Source organism: Lithobates pipiens, unplaced genomic scaffold (genome assembly GCF_037356315.1).
Source record: "Lithobates pipiens isolate NorthernLeopardFrog02 unplaced genomic scaffold, aLitPip1_a1.2 Scaffold_16, whole genome shotgun sequence".
In the NCBI taxonomy this organism is placed as follows: Eukaryota; Metazoa; Chordata; class Amphibia; order Anura; family Ranidae; genus Lithobates; species Lithobates pipiens.
In genome coordinates, this window is record NW_027507748.1 from 49491967 (window position 1) to 49516220 (window position 24254).

Here is a 24254-nt window from a genome sequence, read left to right on the forward strand (position 1 = left end):
CACGGGAAACACGTGCCACTTCACAGGCATGCTATAGACACCCCCCAGGCACGATATTTAACCACTTCCCGACCAGCGCACGACGATGTACGTCGACAGCATGGCACGGGCAGGCATATTGGCGTACATGTACGTCCAATATTCGTTGCCGCCGTGCCATCGGGAGCGCGCCGCCGGCGGCGCGCTCCCGCGCTGGTCGGGACCCCCGTGAGTCCGGTCGCGGGACCCGCGGACTCGATCGCCGCGGGCATCCCCGCGATCGTCTCACGGAGCGGCCGAATGGAGGAAATGCTGTATAAACAACATTTTCCCATTCTGCCTAGCAACTAGTGACGCTGATCTCTGCTCCATGTGATTGGAGCAGAGATCAGTGTACACTAAATGAAAGCCCACACCCCCACAGTTAGTAACACACCCCTAGGAACACTTAACCCCTACACTGTCACCCACAGGTTAACCCTTTCACTGCCAGTGTCATTTACACAGGAATCACTGCATTTATATAGCAGTGATTACTGTATAAATGACAATGGTCCCAAAAATGTGTCAAAAAAGTCCGATGGGTCCCCGACAATGTCGCAGTCACAATAAAAATCGCAGATCCCCGCCATTACTAGTAAAAAAAAAAATAATAAAAAATTATTAATAAAAATGCTATAAAACTATCCCTATTTTGTAAACGCTATAACTTTTGCGCAAACCAATCAATAATCGCTTATTGCGATTTTTTTTACCAAAAATATGTAGAAGAATACGTATCGGCCTAAATTGAGGGAAAAAAATGTTTTTTTATATATTTTTGGGGGATATTTATTATAACAAAAAGTAAAAAATAATGCGTTTTTTTCAAAATTGTCGCTCTATTTTTGTTTATAGCGCAAAAAATAAAAACCGCAGGGGTGATCAAATACCACCAAAAGAAAGCTCTATTTGTGGGAAAAAAAGGACGTCAATTTTGTTTGGGAGCCACGTCGCACGACCGCGCAATTGTCAGTTAAAGCGACGCAGTGCCGAATCGCAAAAAGTGGTCTGGTCTTTGACCAGCAAATTGGTCCGGTCTGAAAGTGGTTAAAGGAATATTTCACTTTTTTTTTTTCACTTTAATCGTCATTATAATCAGTGCTCCCGAAAAAACTGCAGTTTTTTTTTTTTTAAATTGGCATTGATCCATGTCCTCTGGGGCAGGAGCCGGGTCCCCAAACCCTTTTTAGGACAGTATCTTGCATATTAGCCATTAAAATTAGCACTTTTTATTTCGAACGTTCGAGTCACATAGACTTCAATGGTGTTCTAAAGTTCATACGAATTTTCGGTCCGTTCGAAAGTTCTGGTGCGAACCGAACCGGGGGGTGTTCGGCTCATCCCTACTGGTGAGCATGGACATATTGCCATCTGCAGCCTAATTATTTAATTGTGTTTTTGTATGCTTTCAGCATTGATTGTATGCATTTCTCATCTGTTTTTTTCCCAGTAGTTTCACACCAATCTGTTTTTTTTTAATAAAGCTTCAAAATTACACACAAGGAAACGTGTAGCAAGGACAGAACATTATGAAAAGGAGCTCCTAGAGATGGAGAATCAAAGACATCAGGGTCTAGGTCAGGGGTGCCCAACCTTTTGAAGAGCGAGGGCTACCTAAGCAACTTGGTAACCGGTTGCGGTCCACAATGAGCGGAGCGGCTGCATGGCAGCCCACACTACTCTATAGAGCCACTTTACTTTTTTTTATATATATTTTGCGGATCGAATTGGAGGTAGGCGTTTGTAAATGGACACAAATCTATGTACATCTTCTACTCCTTAGCCCTTGTACACACAGTCGGAGAATCCGTCGGAATGTGTCCTATCGGACCGCGTTTTTCGGATAATCCGACTGTGTGTGGTATGCATCGGACTGTTTCCGTCGGAATATCCGTCGGACCAAATTTTCCAACTTGCTGGAAATATTTTCCTACAAACTGGTCCGATAGGACATACTCCGATCATGTGTAGAGAATTCTGATCGGACAAAGTGCCACGCATGCTCAGATCAAATTCCTACATCAAAGCTATTGGCGACTAGCCTGAACGTAGTCCCATTGTAATGAAATTACGTCATCATGTTCTGAAAGATCGGATTTTCCGACAACTTTGTCCGACCGTGTGTATGCAACAGTTTTGGACAAGATCCGAAGGACAAAATCCGACGGATTTGGTTGTCGGAATCTCCGACCGTGTGTACAAGGGCTTAGAGGTGAATGGAGGGCCCAATTGGGTTGGACTGACCGTGTGAAAGAGGCCTATGGCTCAGTGCAGGTAACCCCCAGGTGCACTGCTCTGCACCTGCGGATCAGTTTGAAATCAGCACAGTAACCACTGCAGAACAGATATGCCCATATATACACTGGGATTTTAGTAATAAACTTACTATTAATAACAGCATTCTATTCCATCAAAGAGCAGGAGATCACGGGCCACATCAGAGGGTTCTGCGGGCCACTGGTTGGGCACCCCTGGTCTAGGTCAACCCACCAAGCTCCACCAATATAACATAAAATAGCACTGATCAGTGACCAAATATATGAATTGGTTGGACCTTTGATGATACTTCTCAAATGCGAGAAAAAGAAAGGGATGATGTAAAACATTTTTACTGAAAAACTGGATGTTAAAAGAGCTAGTGTGTCTTAAAACATGTACTGATCCTTTAAGAGACTATCATTTCCATAGGTGATTTCACAATACCTGAGGAACTCTTGGCAGCAACATAACTAGGGAATACAATATCCATTTGGTTGTGTGCCTTTTATTATTTCTACCGTGACTGTGATAAATTAGGACCACTCACAGGTCTGCTCTCGTTCCCCTCTAGGAAATAGAAACTTGACAGTGTGACATTGGGCTAAACGACAAACCTTCAACAGTGAAAAATACAGAAAGGCAAAATGAGAATTTCATATTAGATGAAAAAAAATCGCTGAAGTCCAGGCATTTGTCCATGCAGAAATAAATCAACAAAATGTGATAGAAGCCCTTTGGCGAGTCTATCAACGCTGAGATGGATAACACATCACAAACTATGAGATATGCAGCAATTACTGGGCAATTTCCAGCAATTATAGATTGTTATGAGTATTGTGTACAGAACTGGAGGTGTATAATTAAAAGGCCATGCAATCAGAAACTACAGTATCAGGGAGACGGTGCTGATGATTAGATGTTATATGTAAGGAAAGAGATCAGAGACATGAAAACGTATCTAAGCTCATTTAACACAGCCACCTTGGCAGGGCTGGGACAAGGGGTGGGCAGGAGGGGGCGGCTGCCCCTGACGCAATGGTTTATTGCAGGGGTAGGGGGCACCCTGACCCTAACCCTAAGGGAAAGGGGGGGGGCGCAATTTGGCGTCTTTGCCCTGGGCGCTGGATGACCTTGTCCCGGCACTGCACCTTGGAGACAGCATATAAGGTGCTCATACGATGGTATTTTGACCTGGTCCACATTGCCCATGCCAATCCATCCTACAGTGACCGCTGCTTCCGGGTTGTGGCCATCGGGATGATTTTGTCCATATATGGTGGAAGTGTCCTAGACTAACTGGCTTCTAGTCCCATGTATTCGGCCTCCTATTCACGTTGTTTCATCTGTCCATACCAAAAGAAGGCAAGTTTGGCTTTCTCTCTCTTTTTCCCTTTTACCATGCTCAGGTCCCACAAGTACAAGTGAATTCTCTAGGTTCAATAACGACTACAAGTATGGCCTTCCTCACTTAGGCTGTATGGGAATGAGGTCCTGTACCCACCGCTGTGACTGCTGGCCAGAAAGGGAGCTTGTCTATGCTCCAGGCAATGTTAGAGAGTAACTAGACCCACCAGGCCACATCCCACCAGGCCACACTGGACCCCGCCAGGCCACACTCCTAACGATATAATGGAAAAGAAAATACATGCGCTCAAGTAATTATCTATTTATACACTGGTGCGCTGCAATCCAATAAACCCCTTCTATGAAGTGAGAAAAATATGTGTAAAATTGTGTACTGCACCCCGTGTCTACCTTTTAGTGAAATAACAAAAAAATATGAATATATATATATATATATATATATATATATATATATATATCCGAACTTTACCACTGTGCATATAGTACAATCAAATCTCAGCAATACCACCTACTTATTGTTATATTGATCAGTGCTTTAACAAGTGCAAAAAACTCATGCACATATAAATGCATGCATATACAAACACAAAAAACAAAGAAAACGCAAAAGCAGATACCCAAAAAAATACCAGAAACTCCCCCCTATTTCAAATCCATGTGTGTATGGAAATGGGACACTTTTCCCCAGTCCCAATATTAATATAAGTTCCTTAATCAATCAATAATCTTCCAGTATTCACGTGTGCAGCTCTTCACCACAGAACACCCTTCGTGCCGCCACCACCTTACAAAATGGCCACTCCCCAAATTTAAATGGACATTCACCTTTGGTTCAATCAATGGATAACCACTCCTTATACTCGCTTGTTCTCTAGTCAGCAATCCACCGGTTTATGCATACTCATAAAAAAATATATGGAACCAACATAGTGTAAAACGTTCCAACTTTTATTGTAAAAAAACGTAAAAACAAATTGCACTCACATGTTCCTGTGTCATTTAGCCGACACTAAGCTTATCCAGCCATGTATGAAAAGTGCGTTTTGGGCCAATCAAAGTTGTTCCACAGGTAACCTTCCTCTCTCTCTCTTGCACCTGCACTGCACTGCAAACAAATCCCACAGCCTCTACGCGTTTCGCAGTTCCCTCTGCATCATCAGGAAGCTCCCCGATGAGGGCTGAGACTGCCATTCACTATCATACTGCAGGTCTTGATGTGATGTGTGGCTTCTGGGACACCTAGTCACTCTCTACCATTGCCTTGAGCGTAAACAAGTTCCCTTCCCAGCCAACACTCACAGCGGTGGGCACAGAACTTCATTCCCGTACATCCTGAGCAGGTCACACACATATCCTTCCTCCTGCCTCTCATGGAAAGAGCCCCGGGGGAACAACTTCTTATTTCCTATATACCCTGCAACGGGAAGTGACCTAGCCACCAAAGCTAACACACCACCATCCACAGGTAACCCCACAAAAAACAGAAATTAACCCATGCAGTACAATAGTACAATTTCATAGGTCCTGCCTACATGTGTACTTAAAAAAAAAAAAAAAGCAAAAACAATGTTATCTATCTTTTGTAAGCTACTTGTCTCATTGTCCCACTATGTATTAGAGCTGAACAAGAGCAGATTGAAGTCATGCTTGTGTGACACCCATGGCTCCCTCCATAGATGCAGTGAAGAATTGAATGTAGATATGAAGTAACAGAAGTATGAAATCCACTCAATCACCAGGTGAAAACAGAGGGGAATAAAAAACAGAAAATTCGAAGGCAAGCTGAAATATAGTACATTATTGTTTTTGGGTTTAAAGTGATGGGCTCATGGTGCTGCCAAACTCTGGGAGAAAAGAGAAGAGAAGAGAAGACAGAGTGTAGTAACAAGGACATTGTGCTGCTGACCCACAGATGCTAAATATGTATACCATTCCAAGTAAAATGTTTATGGCACAGCTGTGAATGTGGTGAACTTAAAGGTCAACTCCATTCAGACAGCTGCTTGTTGGGTTGAAACAAACCTGTAGGAAATATTTTTGTTGCCAAAGCATTTGTCAAGTAATATACTTACCCCTGTGATACACTCACCATGTCTGTACTTGATGGTTGAGATGGCTGACAGCACTGCTGAGACTACAGTTCTGAAACTTCTACCCAGGCCCTGTTTTGCCCTTTCAGCTTTCTCATTTGTGCTGGAGACCACACTGGACCGAGTAGCTCAGTTACTAGTCATGGATGGATGATGATGTGGATGAGTAGAGAGAGTCCCTTCAGTAGGTTGTGCTCAATGTTGGACAATTGCGGTGAACCGTTTTTTTGGGGTGTGGGCTGCTGCCTTTTTGGTCCAGCCTTATAGTTCTTCCTGTGTGTAGTGTAGGAAAAATAGGAAGGAAGAAGCGCCCGGTGTCCAAGGGAATACAAGTTTTATGGTAGATTAAAAGGTGTTTATTAACAGATAGTAAGTACATCAAACCAACACTTTTTGAGGGGAACTACTCCCTCTTCTTTGGGGCGCTCCTTCCTTTCTATTTTTCCTTTCAACTAACAATGGCCATTGGTCATTGGGACACTGGTGATGCTGAAACGTTTGTCAAGTTATATACTTACCCTTGTAGTACACCATGACTGTTCTACATGATTGAGGTGGCTGACAACACTGTTGAGTCTGCAGCTCTGTAAGTTCTGCCCTACCTCCTGTCTGCTCTTTCAGCTATCAGGCCAGTGGTCATTAGGACACTGGTGATACCCACTTTGACTTTCCATTCCAACATGAAAAATTAGGCACTGAATAACTGCTGAGTGGTTCTAACTTCCATTGAAAGCTGCACTCCAGACAGATCTACAAACTTGATCTAATCCAATCTAAAGATTTAACAGATACCCAAACTATTGTAAACTAAAAAAAAAAATTTTGGATGTTCCAATTTACTTGATTATTCTTTGAAGGTCATTTTATAGGGCCTGGTGATTTTATTACAGATGTTCAGATGAATAAACAACATTTTGGTTTGTCTACAGACTTTTTATTTCTTCCTCTTCATAGATTTTGCCTTGAGCTCTGAGATTGTGCAAGGTCCTCAGAATGTGACGGTCCTCGCTGGTTCCAATGCCAGCTTCACCTGCACCGTAAAGGCTGGATGGAAGAGCATTTCCTGGTATCTGAATGACATTTTTGTTGTCACCATAAGCCAAGCAGGTAGTGATGTTAGTGACGGGCAATTAGTTGTACGGAACAACACAAATACTATCACCGGAGAGTTTACCACCGAAATTATCATTATCAATGTCCAAAAGAACAACTCTGGGACTGTAAGATGCAGCAGCCTCTCTGCGTCATTTCAGGATGCCTACCTCATGGTTCAAGGTATGTACGAGACCACATTTACTATAGGGTGGCCAGGGATTAATTAGGAAGGAAAAAGAGAACAACATCTAAAGTGTTAATCTAAAACACCAAATCAACCCCATATAATGAATCCCATATAAACACTGGAGAAAAAAAAGGAAATTTATTGTCAGATTATCATACCACCTGCCCTTTTTAAAAAAAAGCGCTAAAAGCAAACACTATCCCAGATGTTCTAATAGGACAGATATGACAATAGTCTTATCAGTAGACTCCAAAAGCTCTGATCAGATTAAACGATAATAAATGTATCTGTTACATTTTTAACCAAATGAGTGTAATGTCATGTGATGCATTTGTGATATAAAACCCATGATGTCTTGCACCGTACAACATTACACGTATCTGTTGAAAAAAAATACCTCTTTCTTCCCCCTAGATTTCACAGTTTAAAAACAAGATCTCCCTGGAAGGCACTGGTAATGTAGCCTTCCCAGGGTGCATCTGTGAGGAACTGGCTACATCTTGAGACACGAACAATGGAAAAATGTGTTTTGTTTCATTTCGGACTCATTTGTTAAGTTAATTATTTTGTTTCGTCATACTCGTTATGTTAGAATGATTTGTTTTTGGAATTTATGTATATTTGGATTCGTGTCATTTATTCGGATTCATTTGGTATATTTGTTCCAAATCTATTCATATTTTGGAAGTAAGTTTGGAAGATTGGCTATATTCCTTTTTATAGTGTTAATTCATTATTTTGGGAGATTACTTGTGCACTTTGTTTGGATTGGATGGAGTTGGACCCATCAGACTCTCTAAATCATAATGTAATAAACGGAACAAAATGAATTTCGGATTCATTCATTATGTTATAAATCGGAGATTCTGATAGATCCACCTCCACCCAACCCAAACACAATAAGTAGGAATCATCATTTTATTTCACTTTTATATCTTTTTGTATTTATTGCAGTATTTTTCCATTTCATATGTAGCACATTTTTTATAATGAAAAATGTTAATGCAACATAAAAACAAAATGGATCCAAATAAGTTTGGATCATTTGTTATTTTATGTTATTTCGGATGCTTCAAACATTAACAAAAGGTCTGCATGAATACAAATATATTTTGTTGTTTTGTTATAAATTATTTTGGATTCATATCATCATAATTCCTTACTATTGTGATTCGGAGATTCGGTTACATCCAAATCTTCAAATAACGAAAATGAAATGATGCCAGAATTTCAATTTGTAATGAAACAAATGAGCCTCCTTATACCAGTAAGTGGGGGAAGGTAGGTTTACAACTAAAGATTTCATATTGGCTATGACTTCAGGATGATTACAGATCTTTTCTTATGAGAAGTCTTTATGTTTTTTTTTTTTAAAGTGATTAAAGCAGCGTTCCGCCAATTATTTTTTTTTTTGAGTCAGCAGCTACAAATACTGCAGCTGCTGACTTTTAAAATATGGACATCTACCTGTCCAGGGCGCCCCCGATGTCGGCACCAAAAGCCGATCTGTCCCTCGGCTCTTGGGTGGAGGAGCCACCATCTTCAGTAAGGGAATCAGGAAGTGAAGCCTTGCTGCTTCACTTCCTGGTCCCCTACTGGTCCCTACACATCTCACTGCATGATTCCACGGGTCCCTGCTGTCTTCTGGGATCCCATGTGTCTCCCAGAAGATAGCAGGGGGGACAGAGGAGGCACCGGATATAGCATAGATATCCACAGATACTGCGGCTACCTATGCCCGAAAGTGGGAGCAAATACCTGGATTATGCAAGTATCTGCTCTCCCCTCCCCACCGGAAGGGGGGGGGGACAATTCCGAAAAGCGAAAGTTCAATTTTTGGGTGGAACTCCGCTTTAAATGCCATTGGTGTTGAACCAGTAATGATGAGCAAAAGACAGGAGTGGGCAGACCAAAGACTTCTTAGCCGAAGTCAGAAGACACTTTATACTGCAACCTAAGTTTATGGGGTCCAGTGGCATTCTAGAAGAATACAAAAAATTCCTGCAGGCACCAGGGACATTGCCATGGCATGCCAGCTGCCAAAAAAAACTCTTTGAAAAAAAGTCTCAAAAATAAAAATTTTAAACAAATTTAAGTTTTCATTTTAAAGTATATCTTTTACTGAAATGTATGTTGTCTGACTGTAATGCTAGCATAGTATGCAAATAATTTCTGCAGAACTTTTTCTTTTTTTTGCCTGTGGTTGTCATATTTGTAACAAGATTTTTCCTCAAACAGTAAAAGGATCGGTCCAGGTAACCAGTGGCAGCTCCGTCACTGTGGCCCCCAACACCACAGTAAGCATCTCCTGTCAGGCCTCAGGATGGTACCCCGCTCCCACCATCACCTGGAATATAAACAACACAGTTGCAAGTACTATATATTACATTACTGACTACACTACGGGAACGGATGGCTTTGTAAGTGCAGTGAGCACCTTCACCATCACCCCAATGGCAGATACAAATTTAACCTGCCTGGCGAACATACAGGTGCTGGATGCACCCCTGTCCACAACGGTGACCATAGCAGTACGGGAACAAGGTAGGAGCATCCATCTATTTTAAACAGGTCAGGAGAACTCTGGATAGTGTAAAAATTATACGATTTGCTTGTCAATTTGGAATGAACAGCTCAGACACAAATGCCATCACCAATGTAAAACTGTGGAATTTGGGGTCAACCCAAACATTTACCACGTGTCTAATTTGCATAAATTATTACATGCAGTAAGTCCAATTCACAAAAAATTAATAGAAAAAATAAGGATTATGACTTGGTTACCACAACATGAAAGACGTGCCCGTGAATATCATCAAAAACACATGTGGTAAGCTCATAAGTCCAAGTCACAAATGGAACAGAGTAAAAAAACATGCAGTATTTATCACACGGGTTTGACACGGGTATCACATGCGGTATTTGTCAGAAACAGCCTGGGGGTCCCCCCCAATAGCTGGTTTCTAAGGAGTGCGTCAGGAAGCCGGTCCTTATTGATGGATAACTCATCAGCTGATAGAGGGCTCCCCGCTGTCAGCTGAATGTACAGTAAATAAAACATGCCGGCAATTAAAAATTCTGAAAAAAACCAACATCCCCCCATGCATACCAGGCCCTTCGGGTCTGGTATAGATTTTATGGGGAACCTCACACCAAGATAAATAAAAAAAAGGCGCGGGGCCTCCCCCCAAAATCCATAGCAGACCCTTATCTGGGCATTCAACCTGGCAGGTCAAGAATGGGGTGCCCTCCCCCTCCTGAACCATATCAGGCCACATGCCCTCAACATTGGGGGGGGTTCTTTGGGGCGGGGGTAGGCTCTGCCCTGCACACCAAAGCAACTTGTCCCCACGTTGATGGTGACAGGGGCTTCTTCCCCACAACCCCCGGGCTGTGATTGTGTGGGTCTGCGGGTGGTGTCTTATCGGAATTTGGAAGCCCCCTCTAGTAAGGGGGCCCCCAGATCCTACCCCCCTGCTATGTTAATGAGTATGGGTTAGCCCTACCCATTCACCAAAAATGTGAATGGGTAGGGTACAAACGTACAAATGTTTTTAAACATTTTTAAAGTCTCTGTCTCCTGTTTGTTCATCTTTAGTGCTGAGAAAGGGGCTGGGGAATCTGTGTCCTCTGTCCCTTGGTCTGCCCCATGGGGGAGATGTCAGGGTTCTGTTTAGATCCCAGACATCTCACCAAAGCCCACCCCCCCCCCCCCCCAAAAAAATATTAAAAAAATATTGTAAAAAAAATTCTAAAAAATTAATAAGTTTAAAAAAAATAAGCTACTGACACCACTCTCCCCAGCCCTTTCAACACTGTCCACTGCCCCAACCCCCTCCCCCAAAAAGTATTGTGAAAAAAAAAAAATTAAATTGTAAAATATATATATATATATATATATATATATATATACATACCACCTACCCCCCACCCCCTTCACTGCACTGTGCACTGTGAAAAAATATTGAAAAAGTGATTTAACCGCTTGCCGATATATATTTGGGGCTTACAGGCAGAATCACGTACCTGTACGTTGCCTTTTAAGAGGCGGACAGCGGGTGCAGAGATCAGTGACGTGTCACATGTAGCCACGCCCCCCCACAGTTAGAAAACACGCCACAGGACACACTTAACCACTACACTGCCCCCTAGGGGTTAACTCCTTCACTGCCAGTGTAATTTACACAGGAATCAGTGCATTTGTATAGCACTGATAGCTGTATAAATGACAATGGTCCCAAAAATGTGTCAAAAATGTCCGATGTGTAAGCCATAATGTCGCAGTCATGATAAAAACCGCTGATCGCCACCATTACTAGTAAAAAAAAAAAAATAATAATAATCAAATTAATAAAAATGGCATAAAACTATCCCCTATCTTATAAACGCTATAAATTTTGCACAAACCAATCAATGAACGTTTATTGCAATTTTTTTTTAACACAAATATGTAGAAGAATACCTATCGGCCTAATATATATTTTTGGGGGATATTTATTATAGCAAAATGTCAAAAATGATGCGTATTTTTCAAAATTGGCGCTCTTTTTTTGTTTATAGCGCAAAAAATAAAAAACGCAGGGGTGATCAAATACCACCAAAAGAAAGCTCTAGTGGTTAAAAGATATTTTGCCCATGGGGAGAGGGTTGGGGGGGGGGGGTTTGTTGCAGGCGCGACTCGCCACCTCCCTAAAATGAGTTTTTGCAGGTTGGGACGTCTGCTGTTGCTGGGGTGGAGGTGCGGGGAGAAGGACAATGATAAGATGGTGGTGCACTGCTGGATCCGGGGTAGGGCTCCTGGAAGAGGTTGTTGCTGCCCATCCACCTGCTGCTCCTCGCTGCACATGGCCCGCAGCTTGCAGTGGGAAGAGTTAAGACAAGAAATCCTTCTGCCTTTAAACCCACTTTAAAGTACAACTAAAAGCAAAACATTTTTTTTAAGTTTTGGATAGAGTGGAGAGGGATTAGAACCCCTGTCAGATTTTATTGCTGTTCCCCTATTAGGGAGATCCCCCCTCTCTATTTGTCCTGTTTACCATTATCAATGAAAGTGAAAGTAAAATAAAATTCCAAATTTTGGGTTGGCCCCAGAAAAACAATAGAGGGGAAATCTTATAATGGGGACACTAGTTCTGGTGATCTGGGGGTACCCAAAAAATTCCCTGCAGGGATTTCCTCTCACTTCATGTCCCATAGCCAAACAGGAAGGGAAGGGTATTCTCCGCAATGGGACACAGAGGGCAAAATATAATCTGACAGGAGTCATAACCCTTCTTTGCCCTATCCAAAAGGAAAAAAAAAATGTCACCTATAGTTCAGCGAAGATGGGTGTTCACAGAGAAAACTAGCACTCCTTTTAAATTTGGTGGTCAGTAAATCTTCAAATTTGGTAGATCGGCAAACCACCCACCACCCCCCTCCCCATCGCTCACTCGTCTGCCCACCAGTCCTGCACTTACCCCATCTAGGTTACGGCAGCTTCTGCGGCTTTCCCCTGCCGCTCTTCCTTCTCTGCAGCTTCCCCCTCGGCAGCCAATACGGTCGCTTCTGCTCTCAGCCAATTGGGTCTTAAGACCCATTTCCTGATTGGCCAGGAGGAGAAGCAGGAAGACAATAGCAAATATTAATTCACTATTATCATATAACTGGGTGATCTCAGGGCGCAGTGCTCTGTGCCCGAGCCCACCCTTTTTTGAAGCCAAATAGAGCCTCGGGCTCTAATAATGTGCTTAAAAAAAAAAAGAAGCCCCATTGGAATCCATGCGTCCGGCGCCCTGCATGTAGATTAGGGGGCCTGGCGCATAATTTAGGGGGGCGGCGCTTGCACCTGTGATGGAGTGGCTGCCACTGCTTAGGAGTACTGCCTGCTCCTATGCTCCTATATTTAGCCACTTGCCGACCGCTGCACACCAATATACGTCGGCACAAGGGCAGCAGTGGGAAAATGGGCGTACCTGTATGTCCCCTTTAATTGACGCAGCGTACAGCGTGACCGCGCCCCTGGGACCAGCGGACTCGATGTCCGTCGGGCCCCTGGCGATCATGTCATGGAGAAACAGAATGGGGAAGTGCCTATGTATCATTGATCAGTAATCGCTGTCATGTGAGTGGTAGCCGTTCACCCCCACAGTTAGAATCACACTTAACCCCTTGATCGCCCCCTAGTTAACCCCTTCCTGCCAGTGTCATTTACATTGTAATCAGCGCATTTTTATAGCACTGATCACCGTATAAATGACAATGGTCCCAAAATAGTGTCAAAAGTGTCCCATGTGTCCGCCATAATGTCGCAGTCACAATAAAAATTGCAGATCGCCGCCATTACTAATAAAAAAAAAATAATAAAAATGCCATAAATCTATCCCCTATTTTGTAGACACTATAACCTTTGCGCAAACCAATCAATATACGCTTATTGCAATTTTTTTACCAAAAATATGTAGAAGAATACGTATCGGCCTAAACTGAGGAAAAAAAAATAGTTTTTGTATATATTTTTGGGGGATATTTATTATAGCAAAAAGTAAAAAATATTGCTTTTTTTTTTTTTTTTAATTGACGCTCTTTTTTTGTTTATAGAGCAAAAAATAAAAACCGCAGAGGTGATCAAATACCACCAAAAGAAAGCTCTACATGTGGGGAAAAAAGAACGTCAATTTTGTTTGGGTGCAACGTCGCACGACCGCGCAGTTGTCAGTTAAATTGACGTAGTGCTGTATCGCAAAAAGGTCAAATTTTCCAGGGCTGAAGCGGTTAAATAGGATTTTTAATGCTAATTTCCTGTAGAGCAAAATTGGCAATCCATCTTTAAATACATTTTGGCAAATGGTCAAACCGCTAATCTCATTATCAAATCGCATTCGCCAATATTGCCCATCCCCCCACCCCCATTGTCTTGTTTGGTATGAAAATGTCGGAGCCAATCACAGCCTTTGTGAATATTGAGCTTGGCTTCAGTCATTCATGTCATCTCCATTTTCTCTAGGTACTAACTCCGGCTTGAGCCGAACCGCCATCATCCTCATTGCGGTCTTTGCATCGATTGGAGGCCTCCTGCTCCTGATTGTCATTATCGCTCTAATTGTAATATTTTGCTGCAAGAAGAAAAAGAAAGGTAAAAATATGAGCAGCTCAGTCCTTGTTACACTCTGCCTCCCAATAGCAGAAGAGGCTCTGCCTGGAACAAGCCTGAGTATTATTTTAGGAAAGCCATTATCTGTAATAGAACGACGGCTTCCATGCAAAATTCATTTCATCAAAGCTTTATTGCAGCGCGGCAACCAGAGAGCCGCATAAAGAGGCGCACTCAAGCCGCACAGACGTGGGTCATATTCTAACAAGGTCATTCATTGTTTAAATCATTTTCTGCTCCGTGTCAGCATTGTCAGCGTAAAGAATACGCAGCTTCCAAGAACTCCATTTCTTCAGTTGTATTTTTCTGCAAAAATTTTGTAAGATAATAAGCTGTGCTGCTTAGTGGACTTTGAAAAAGAACCAAATGTTGTAAGAATGACTGCTTAAAGCAGAATGACGAAAGACTTTTATTTTGTTAAAACACCGGGCACCAAAAACACAAACCATTTTTCTAATGCCTTGTACACACGGTCAGACATCCCGACAACAAAATTCGCCTGATTTTTTCTGACGGATTTTGTCCTAAACTGGTGTTGCATACACACGGTCGGACAAAGTTGTCGGAAAATCCAATCGTTTGGAACGTGGTGACGTTCGTTCTTTACAACTGGACAACGTTGAGGCTAGTAGCCAATAGCTTAGGTCCTGTAATTTGATCTGAGCATGCTTGGTACTTTGTCTGATCGGAATTCTCTACAAACGATTGGAAAAAGTCATTTTTTTGTTGGAAAATTTGAGATCGGAATTTCCAGCGGAAAAAGTCCAATTGAGCCTACACACGATCGGATTTTCCGACAACATAATCCGATCGGACCATTTCTGTCTGAATTTCCAATCATGTGTACAGGGCATAAGCCTTTTTTTTTGCATTTCAGCGCCGCTGATATCTGATCTCCTGCAGCCCTTTTGCAACCATTTTCTGTCTAAATGCACTCCAGTGATGTCTGTGTGACATTTTTTTAGGACAGGTTTCATGATGGTCACAGCAGTGGACCATGCCTGTGTAATTTGTGCTAAAATGGCCAGTTGTAGCTTTAATTAGAGGCCCTGTATAACCCTTGTATACAAAACAATCATTCAGTTGTGGGAAATATACCCCTCAATTATTTAAAAGAGAAGTATGGGAATTGTTTTGTATAACCACTTCACCGCCAAAAGGTTTACCCCCCCCCCCTTTCATGACCAGGCCATTTTTTGCAATACGGCACTACGTTACTTAAAGTGGTTGTAAACCAATTTAAAAAAAATCCAAAAAGTTGATATGTCCAATGTTACTATTTATAATGAATTTATAATGTTAGTTTTCTTTTCATTGATCTGGATGTAACCCATGTCAGATATTCTGCCTGTATAATTTCTTGTATGCGCAATAAAAATCTTTTTTTTTTTTTTTATTCCAAAAAGAATAAAAACCTGCAAGACAAAGGCATAATGAGCTAGTATGTATAGCATACTAGATTGAGATCGAAGCCCCCGCAGCGGTCCTCATTCCCCGTTCTGGCAGCCGACATTTCTCCGGGGGGTTACTTCTGGGTATCCCGGCTCTGGCACTGTGATTGGCCGGAGCCGTGATGACGTCACCGTCGTGCCAGTAACGGCACAGTACAACTTAAGCAATGGCACGTGTGTGCCATTGCTTCCGTTTGCTTAAGTGCGCATGTCCGGATGACACCAGCACATGCAAATACTGTAATGAATATTCTCTTCCCAGAATCAGCCCAGTAGGAGGTTCCTGGCCGCTGTGCATTCTGGGAGGGGGTAATTATTGTAGAGATTCCACGTGCTCTTACTCAGTTCGTTACCCCAGGCCCTCCTGGCCTGAGGGCGTGTTGCTATAAGTTCTGCTAGTAGGCCCAGAAGCCTGTCTGGGGCCTACTAATCATGAGGCAGTCCTTAGGCTGTCTTAGGCTGTGTGGAAGAAGCCGAGCCAAGCTGAGGAGATCCAGGGGAGGACCCTTGCTGGAGAGAGCCAGGATGAAGGCTGGTCTCTCAGAGGGGCCTGGTGACTCGTTTGGAGGACGCACCTATATCTAATCCTGTTTTCTGTATCACTGGGTTGGCTTAAAGGTTCTGGTACTGTCAAGCTGTTCTACAATCTAAACAAGATAACTAGCTCCTGGCTGCTAGGTCTGTGAGAGATACTTATCCAAGAGTTCTACTGGCTGCTAAGTCTGTAAGAGAGGCTTGTCCAGACATTCTACTGGCTGCTAGGTCTGTGCGAGAGACCTACCCAGGTATCTAAGATCTTACAAAAGGAAGTGGTATTGCCTTTAGGATTCAAGGATGTAAGTGATCTGCAAAAAGGGTATCTGAAACCTCCCCTAATCCTCTTTCCTACTACTTCTCTCAAGTTCTCATTAAAGCATTGAAAAATACTTAAAGTGACTGGCGCCCAAATTCTGTTCTAACTTCCCATTATAGCCATGGACTCAGTTCTGGGGTGAATGTAAGCTTGCTCCTTGCCTCTGGAGGTACCTCCCTGCTCCCAGTAAACCCAGGAGGGCGCTACATAAAAAATGTAATTCAAAAATTACGTATCCTTGAGAAAGGGGACGTAACTAAGGCTATCGTTCAGACCAGATGGTCTTGTAGCCTGAAGCTCCCATATCCACCTGGCCTCATGTTGCAAAACTGTCTGATCAAATGATGACACTCCTCGGGTAAAGAAGAGCTGGAGACTTCACTCTTGTCTAAATCACTACACTCATCCCTAGTAAGAGGAGAAATGCTGCAATTAAGCATTTAAAATAAATTGTATTTTCAGTGCCTTACAACTTACCTAGTTTACTGCAGCAATAGGTTGCATCTCCTTAATCCATTTTAAAGCTTAATTTCCAATTCTAAATGGAGTGTACCTTTAATAGGGACTCCCGCACCTAATGCAGACTTCACCTTCCATCCACTACATTACCCCGTGAATAGTTCTGTCTACTTAATAGCTTTGTAATAATAATTGTTATCCCTGCCACGCTGACATTTGTTTTTGTGTCTTTGCAGAGACCGGCTATCAAAGTGATTCATGGTAAGCCACCTCTCATTCTCCTGCTGGGAGTGTCAGATATTGCCGTCGGTGTCATTCGCCCTGAGAACATGTTTGATAGGATATATATATATATATATATATATATATATATATATATATATATGGCCATATTCCTTCAGAAGCTGCTTAGAGCTGTCACTGCTTCTGCCAGTAATGTGATGGTGACACGAAGAGTCATAGATGCCCATGGATGTCCCTCTAATGTGTCAGCGCCAATATTTATATCGCCGCTGTATAAATATAGCAGTTGTGTCCTAGTTGCTTGTACATGTCTTGAAAAATTTGCCTATACACAACACATTTAATGCAGAGAAATGGCATCTGTTACTTTATCTTGCAATGGTTTGCTTATCAAAGAGGTCATATACATTCAGTTTTTTTTTTTAAGCCTAAGTGTATTTGCAATTTTACAGTCAAATTTGAGAAAACCCCACTACAGTATGTGTTTCCTAAATAACTTTAAGTGGAGTTCCACCCAAAAATGGAACTTCTGCTTTACCGGTTCCTCCCACCCTCTGGTGTCACATTTGGCACCTTTCCGGGGGTGAGTAATACAGTTATTTTTCTCCAACTTCTGGGTGTATATTCCTAAGCCACCCGTGGGTATCTACGCCACTCTCTGCGCCTTCTCCGCCCCCCCTCCACCATCTTCTGGGAGACACACAGGTCCTAGAAGCCAGCAGGGACCAGTAGGGAACAAGGAAGTGAAGCCGCAAGCCTTCACTTCCTGATTCCCTTACCGAAGATGGAGGTGGGAGCACCCGACAGCTGAGGGGTAGATCTGCTTCGGGTGCCGACATAGCGGGCAACTTGGACAGGTAAGTGTCCTTATTTTAAAAATCAGCAGCTGCAGTATTTGTAGCTGCTGACTTAAAAAAAAAAAACGGTGAACCTCCACTTTAAGGACACACAGTGTTCAAATATAGTTTTCAACTGATAATGAGATCTACCAGCACAGTACAGACAGGGTTAAGGTAAAGTACAGATAAAAGGTAAGGCAATGAATGGCTTTAGGTGGGTTTACATCGGTACGTGTGTAAGTCCGTGTGCAGGGCTGTCTTAGTAGCATCATGAGCCCCTGGGCAAAGTAATGCACTGGAGCTCTTACCAGCATGCCCCCAATGTATGCACCTATAGAATTAAAGTATAAATGGCTGATAGAGTTAAAAATATATTCATTAGCACTTTTAATAAAATTGATTTTAAACAATAAGAAAACATGCCATAAATCAAAGACTAATCATTATAAAGGGCACAGTACAGGGGGGGGGGGGGGGGGGTCAGGAGGGCACAGTATGGGGGGAGGTCAAGTGGGCACAGTACGGGGGGGGTCAGGAGGGCACAGTGCAGAAGGGAAATACACAGGGGGAAACCAAAAGGGCACAGTACAGGGGAGAATGCAGAAGGGCACAGTAGAGGGGGGTCAGGGGGGCACAGTAGAGGGGGGGGGGAGTGAGGAGGGCATAATATTGCACGCCTATCCTGGGACAGCTTAGTAAAAAGCATGACTGTTCCAGCAAATTCAGAACAGTTGGAAAATACATAATTCAAGATTATCATGGGGCCCTCATGCACCTAGGTTCCCTAGGCGGTGACCACGAGTGCCCATGCATTAAGACAGCCCTGTCCATGTGCGTAGACTGGCATACAATCCTACAAGTAGACAATCTGTGTCCAGGAGAGTATAGATTTACACATGGGCAGGTTCATGTATGGAAAAAACTTGCATGAGGGTAGGGTGCAGCGTACTAAACTCAGAGGCAGAGGTAGTTGAGAACAGTATATTGGGAGAGTTCCAACAATGTACAAACAGGCTGGGCGGGAAGGCGCAGCCGACTGGAGCCACTTACACACAGTAGGAAAGAATCAAGAAATAATCATTGACATAATGCCGACAGGGAGAAGTGAGAATTCAGCCTGGCTGGCCTACACCCAAATGGGAGGCATCCTATGAGTAGATAGCGTAGTCCCTGTACTTTCTTTACTCCTCAGGAACCTTTCCCTGTATCTAAGCACTGTCCTTGCCAGAAGGGAGAATCTATCCTTACACTAGCCACCTGCACAAAGCACACCAAACCCAGGAGCCAGAGTCTTAAATAGACTCTGCCTTGACCCAAGTTGGCCATGTGGGGAGCCAGCATCCAATCGGACAGCTGTCTCCTGATGACTACAGGAGGTCATAGAGGACCAAGTTCTTCACAACTTCCTTCACCTTCTGCATTGCCAATTTGGTTGATTATCTACATTGAGTGAGTCTGTATTCCCATCTACAGTTGGGAATACAGACTGCACCTGCCTACACGCATACAGCAACGTAAGCCAATCATTACTTGGATTGTGTATACATAGCAGCTGTATATGCCGGATATATATATAATATACAAGTCGTATGTCCAAAAGAACTCTATTGCACAAGGCTAAAAATTGTCATTTACCCTTTGCAAGCTTCTTATTCACAAAAATCTGAATTTTTCCTCAAAAAACACCATAAGGGCTCATGTAGGCAGACGTTTATTTCCTGCATTTGACATTCATTGGAAAATCGTGTCAGATGCAGGTTAACAGCATTCCATTCCTCTCCTTCCTGATTGGCTGAGACACAAAGTCAGTGAGCCAATGAGGAGAGAGAGGGGGCAGGGCAGAGCCGCAGCTCCATGGCTGAATGGACACACAGAGCAGAGGCTCGGCTTGGGTGCCTCAAGCTGCTTGCTGTGGGGGCACTTTATAAGAGGAAGGGGCCAGGAGCGCCAGCAAAGGAACACAATAAGAGGGGGATCAGGGTGGCTCTGTGCAAAACCAACTGCACAGAGCAGGTAAGTATAATAAGATGCTTGTTATTTTTTTAAAAAACAAGACTTTAACATCACTTTAAGGTGAATCAAAACCCATATAAACACTAGCACACTGCAAACATACCTAACAACTAATAACTAACTATATACAATATATACAAAATTGGGAACACAAAAAAGCAGGGGAAAACTGGAGATGCAAGGAGCAAATGGTAAGGGGGACCATAATTGGGATCAGGAACACGGGGGAGCAGGTACAAGGCAAAAGGGTACTGGGTACAGGGCAGGAACAAGATCAAGATACATGAAACACAGAATCTGGCAGCAGCAAGACACTTGAGCAATAGGTACTAGTAGGGGAGGACTTAAATACCCTCCTAGCAGCCAGCATCAGATGGAAACTGATTACTGGGGTCTGCTGGCTGCTGGGAGATACCTGCTGGTGGACACTGGAATTACATCCCTCCACCCGGGAAACCTCAGTGCCACCAGCAGGTGATCCAGGACCTGACAATCAGTTTGTACCTTCATTTTCAATTCCCAGGGACCTGTCTCTGCTCCAAGGTTATTGCCTTCATGGTCTTATGAGGTGTAATGTACTGCCCCAAACCACACACTGAACCCTAACCATGCCATGACATTGACTCTTTGACCTTTCCCCTGACCAGCTCTATTCAAAGATGGAAGCAACCACAAAGTAGCATGTAGAAACCCAGAAAGGAATGCCTGACTGAAACCCTAAAAGAGTCAAAGATCATTGGTAAAATTGTCGGTAAAAAGTCACATAAAAATAGCCAAAGCTTTTCAGGGGCAACACCACTCCTCCATCATCAGAACTAAACACAGGATAAAACTTGGATGGACTCAGAAAAAAAACAGTGACCTCACAGAACTATGTGAAGCCCCATACACACTATCAGTTTTTCTGCTGAGTTTTTCCTTCAGGTTTACCAAAACCATGTAGCGCAAGGGCCTGCCTGATTGCATACAAATTGAAACTCCTAAGGTTTGACCTCATATTATATGATTTTGGTAAATCTGAAGGAAAAACTCAGCAGAAAAACTGATAGTGTGTATGGGGCTTTAGAGCTGGTACTTAACTGCTAGAACAACTAGACAACAGTTGCTGAGCAGTAATGGGGCCATGAGAGTGGTGTTTCCTCCGAAACGTGTTGACTATTTTTATATGACTTTTTAGCCAACAGTTAAACTTATCTTGGGCTCTTTTATCCGATTTTGGTCTGGCACTCCTTTCGGTATTTCTATGGTTTGAGCCCATTGTGTGCAGCCTTGTTGCGTAGGATCCGTCTTGCCAAAGCTATTGAGCTTGTTTGAAATTTTCCTTTATCTGATTACACTTGCAAATTTAAAAGTTCCCTGCACCTCTTTGAGTATGTTTGTTCTTCTGGAGTAGAAATGAACATATGACCCTGCAAAAGGATGCTTATAGAAAACATTTTTTAAATATCAGATCATCAACCTTGAATAATGAGTGTAGGGTAGCGGGTATTTTTTATGGTTTCTGGGGTGCTGCTTTAAATCCTGATAGATGAGATTGCTGAAGTTTCTTTCGCTGTTTGCTGAAATTGTGCTGTCTATGGTTGCCAAGTACATGATGTTCCAATGTGAGTTTAATTGTCGTCTCCTAGGAAAGCACCACAGCGGGATTTCAGTAACATCCAACCCATTGACAGAGTTAGCCTTGGAGAGTACAATTACACATACACACCAGATCTTCCATCAGCAGCACCAAGTAAGTTTTTCCTTCATTGTATTCTCTTATGTGAATTGATCATTTATACTTATACTTAAAACTGGTCCATGCTTAGGGGCCTATGACAGGTCTTACTCCTTCTTGCTACTCCACTGTGTACATCAGGGGTTTACAAACTTTCTAAACAAAGGGCCAGTCTACTGTCCTTCAGACTTTAGGAGGGCTGGACTTTGGCCAGTGGGAGTTGAAAATGCCCCAGAATCAGTTGAAGTAGACAGTATCTCAGGCTTTGTGGCCAATGGGAGTAACAAAATTACATGACGTCTGCGGCCTGTAGGAGGAGGAATAGTGCCCCATCATTGATATCAGTGGGAGGAATAGTACCCCATTATTGGTGTCAGTGGAAGGAATAATGCCCCATCATTGATATCAGGGGGAGGAATAGTGCCCCATCATTGGTATCAGTGGGAGGAATAGTACCCCATCATTGGTGTCAGTGAGAGGAATAGTGCCCTATCATTGATATCAGTGGGAGGAATAGTACCCCATCATTGGTATCAGTGGAAGGAATAGTACCCCATCATTGATATCAGTTGGAGGAATAGTACCCCAACGTTGGTATCAGTGGGAGAAATAGTAACCCATCATTGGTGTCAGTGGAAGGAGTAATGCCCCATCATTGGTGTCAGTGGGAATAATAGTGCCTTATCATTGGTAACAGTGGAAGGAATAGTACCCCATCATTGATATTAGTTGGAGGAATAGTACCCTTTCATTGGTATCAGTGGGAAGAGCAATGCCCCATCACTGGTATCAGTGGGAGGAATAGTACCCTGTCATTGATATCAGTTGGAGGAATAGTACCCTGTCATTGGTATCAGTTGGAGGAATAGTACCCTGTCATTGGTATCAGTGGGAGGAATAGTACCCCATCATTGATATCAGTTGGAGGAATAGTACCCTGTCATTGGTATCAGTGGGAGGAATAGTACCCCATCATTGGTATCAGTGGGAGGAATTGTACCCCATAATTGATATCATTTGGAGGGATAGTACCCCGTCATTGTATCAGTGGGAGGAATAGTACCTTATGATTGGTATCAGTGGGAGGAATAGTAACCCATCATTGGTCTAAGTGGAAAGAGTAATGCCCCATCATTGGTGTCAGTCGGAAGAATAGTGCCCAATCATTTATATCAGTGGGAGAAAATGTGCCCCATTGTCTGTCTCATTGGAAGGAATAGTGCCTCAGTTGTGGTGTCAGCTTCAGGAATAGTGCCTCATTGTTGGTGTCGGTGGAAGGAATGGTGCCCCAAGGATCAGATAAAGGTAAGCACATCCAGCACGTGGGTCACAGTTTGGAGACCACTGGTGTACACTAATGCAGATCAGGCCAGGGAGAGATATTACATGGCCATCTGGCATCCCAACTCTTTAACCGGGTCACTACCACTACCAGAGAGTCTAATCCTTCCTACTAGGATTTCTGTTATTGTGCAGCAGGAATAGTGAGACCTCATTGTGGAAGGTAGAGCTGCAATTATTTTCTATGTGGTAGGTTCACACCATACAGACCATGAAGTCCATATACAAAAATACATATAATTTTCTTCATCCACCATCTGCTTGTGTCAAAAACAAAATTCCTGCAAACAGTGCCACCACCTATAGAAAAGCAGCTTACTGTCTTTTTTGACCCCCAATTTAGAAAGGTCAAACAGTCGGTCTTAGTAACAACACCAATAGAATACAATGGAGGAGAGTTACTAAAAGTGAAGCACTGTGCAGCTGTGCATGATAGCTAGTTGGCTTCTATCTTGAGCTTGTTCAATTAATTTTGACAATAAAACCTGGAAGCTGATTGGTTTCTATGCAGAGCTGCACCAGATTTTGCACTCTCCAGTTTTAGTAAATAACCCCCTAAGGGGCCTATTTTTGCTTTCATACCATCTGTTAAGACGCTTATATAACTTTCTCCTTAGCAGTGAATGTGATTCAGCATTGGCCTTATAGCATAGGGAAGGCAAACCCTGAAGTTCCACTGTATACAGCCTATGGATAAGTGAGATCACTCCTGTGGGACTACAAGTCCCACCAGCAGTCTGTTACTTATTCACATAGTGACAGTGTACTGTATTGATCTGGGCAAGTGCCCGCTCACCACAACGGCCCAGCTGCTTGTGAGGCTCTTTTCCTGATATCTCAGTCCCGATCCAAGCTGGCGCCGTCACACCGCACCGCTCCTTCTGATGGCTGGTGACTGTAATGTAGGAAAAACCTCTAGAAATCTTGGATCCTCCGGTCCATCTGCACACTGGTCCAGCTGACTGTGCTCTGGAACTCCTCAGAGGGCAAACGATTCCGCTATGTGCCTTCCAGGCCGCTGTCGGTCACACACAGACATCCTTACATGCAGGCTTTGAATGGCGTCCCAAGAGCCTGGAAAAATGGCCGTGCTGCCACTTTTATATCACTACCCAGCAGGCTGTTCTGTGACCTGGCCTTGTAGGTAGGTAGTTCACAGATTGAGTTTTAGTACATGATTCACTTCCTT

General features: G+C 43.1%; 1 protein-coding gene across 2 annotated transcripts in view; it reads left to right on the forward strand.

Annotated features, from left to right (window-relative positions):
- IGSF5 (immunoglobulin superfamily member 5) overlaps positions 1-24254 on the forward strand; it is a 64027-nt gene that overhangs the window by 30636 nt on the left and 9137 nt on the right. Inside the window, exons 3-7 of one of the 2 annotated variants that reach the window (XM_077479884.1) lie at positions 6690-7010; positions 9256-9561; positions 14003-14131; positions 17149-17173; positions 21636-21739. In XM_077479884.1, coding sequence (XP_077336010.1) covers positions 6690-7010; positions 9256-9561; positions 14003-14131; positions 17149-17173; positions 21636-21739 — 885 coding nt within the window. The remainder of the gene's footprint in view (positions 1-6689; positions 7011-9255; positions 9562-14002; positions 14132-17148; positions 17174-21635; positions 21740-24254) is intronic. The other variant, XM_077479885.1, reaches the window with a different exon arrangement.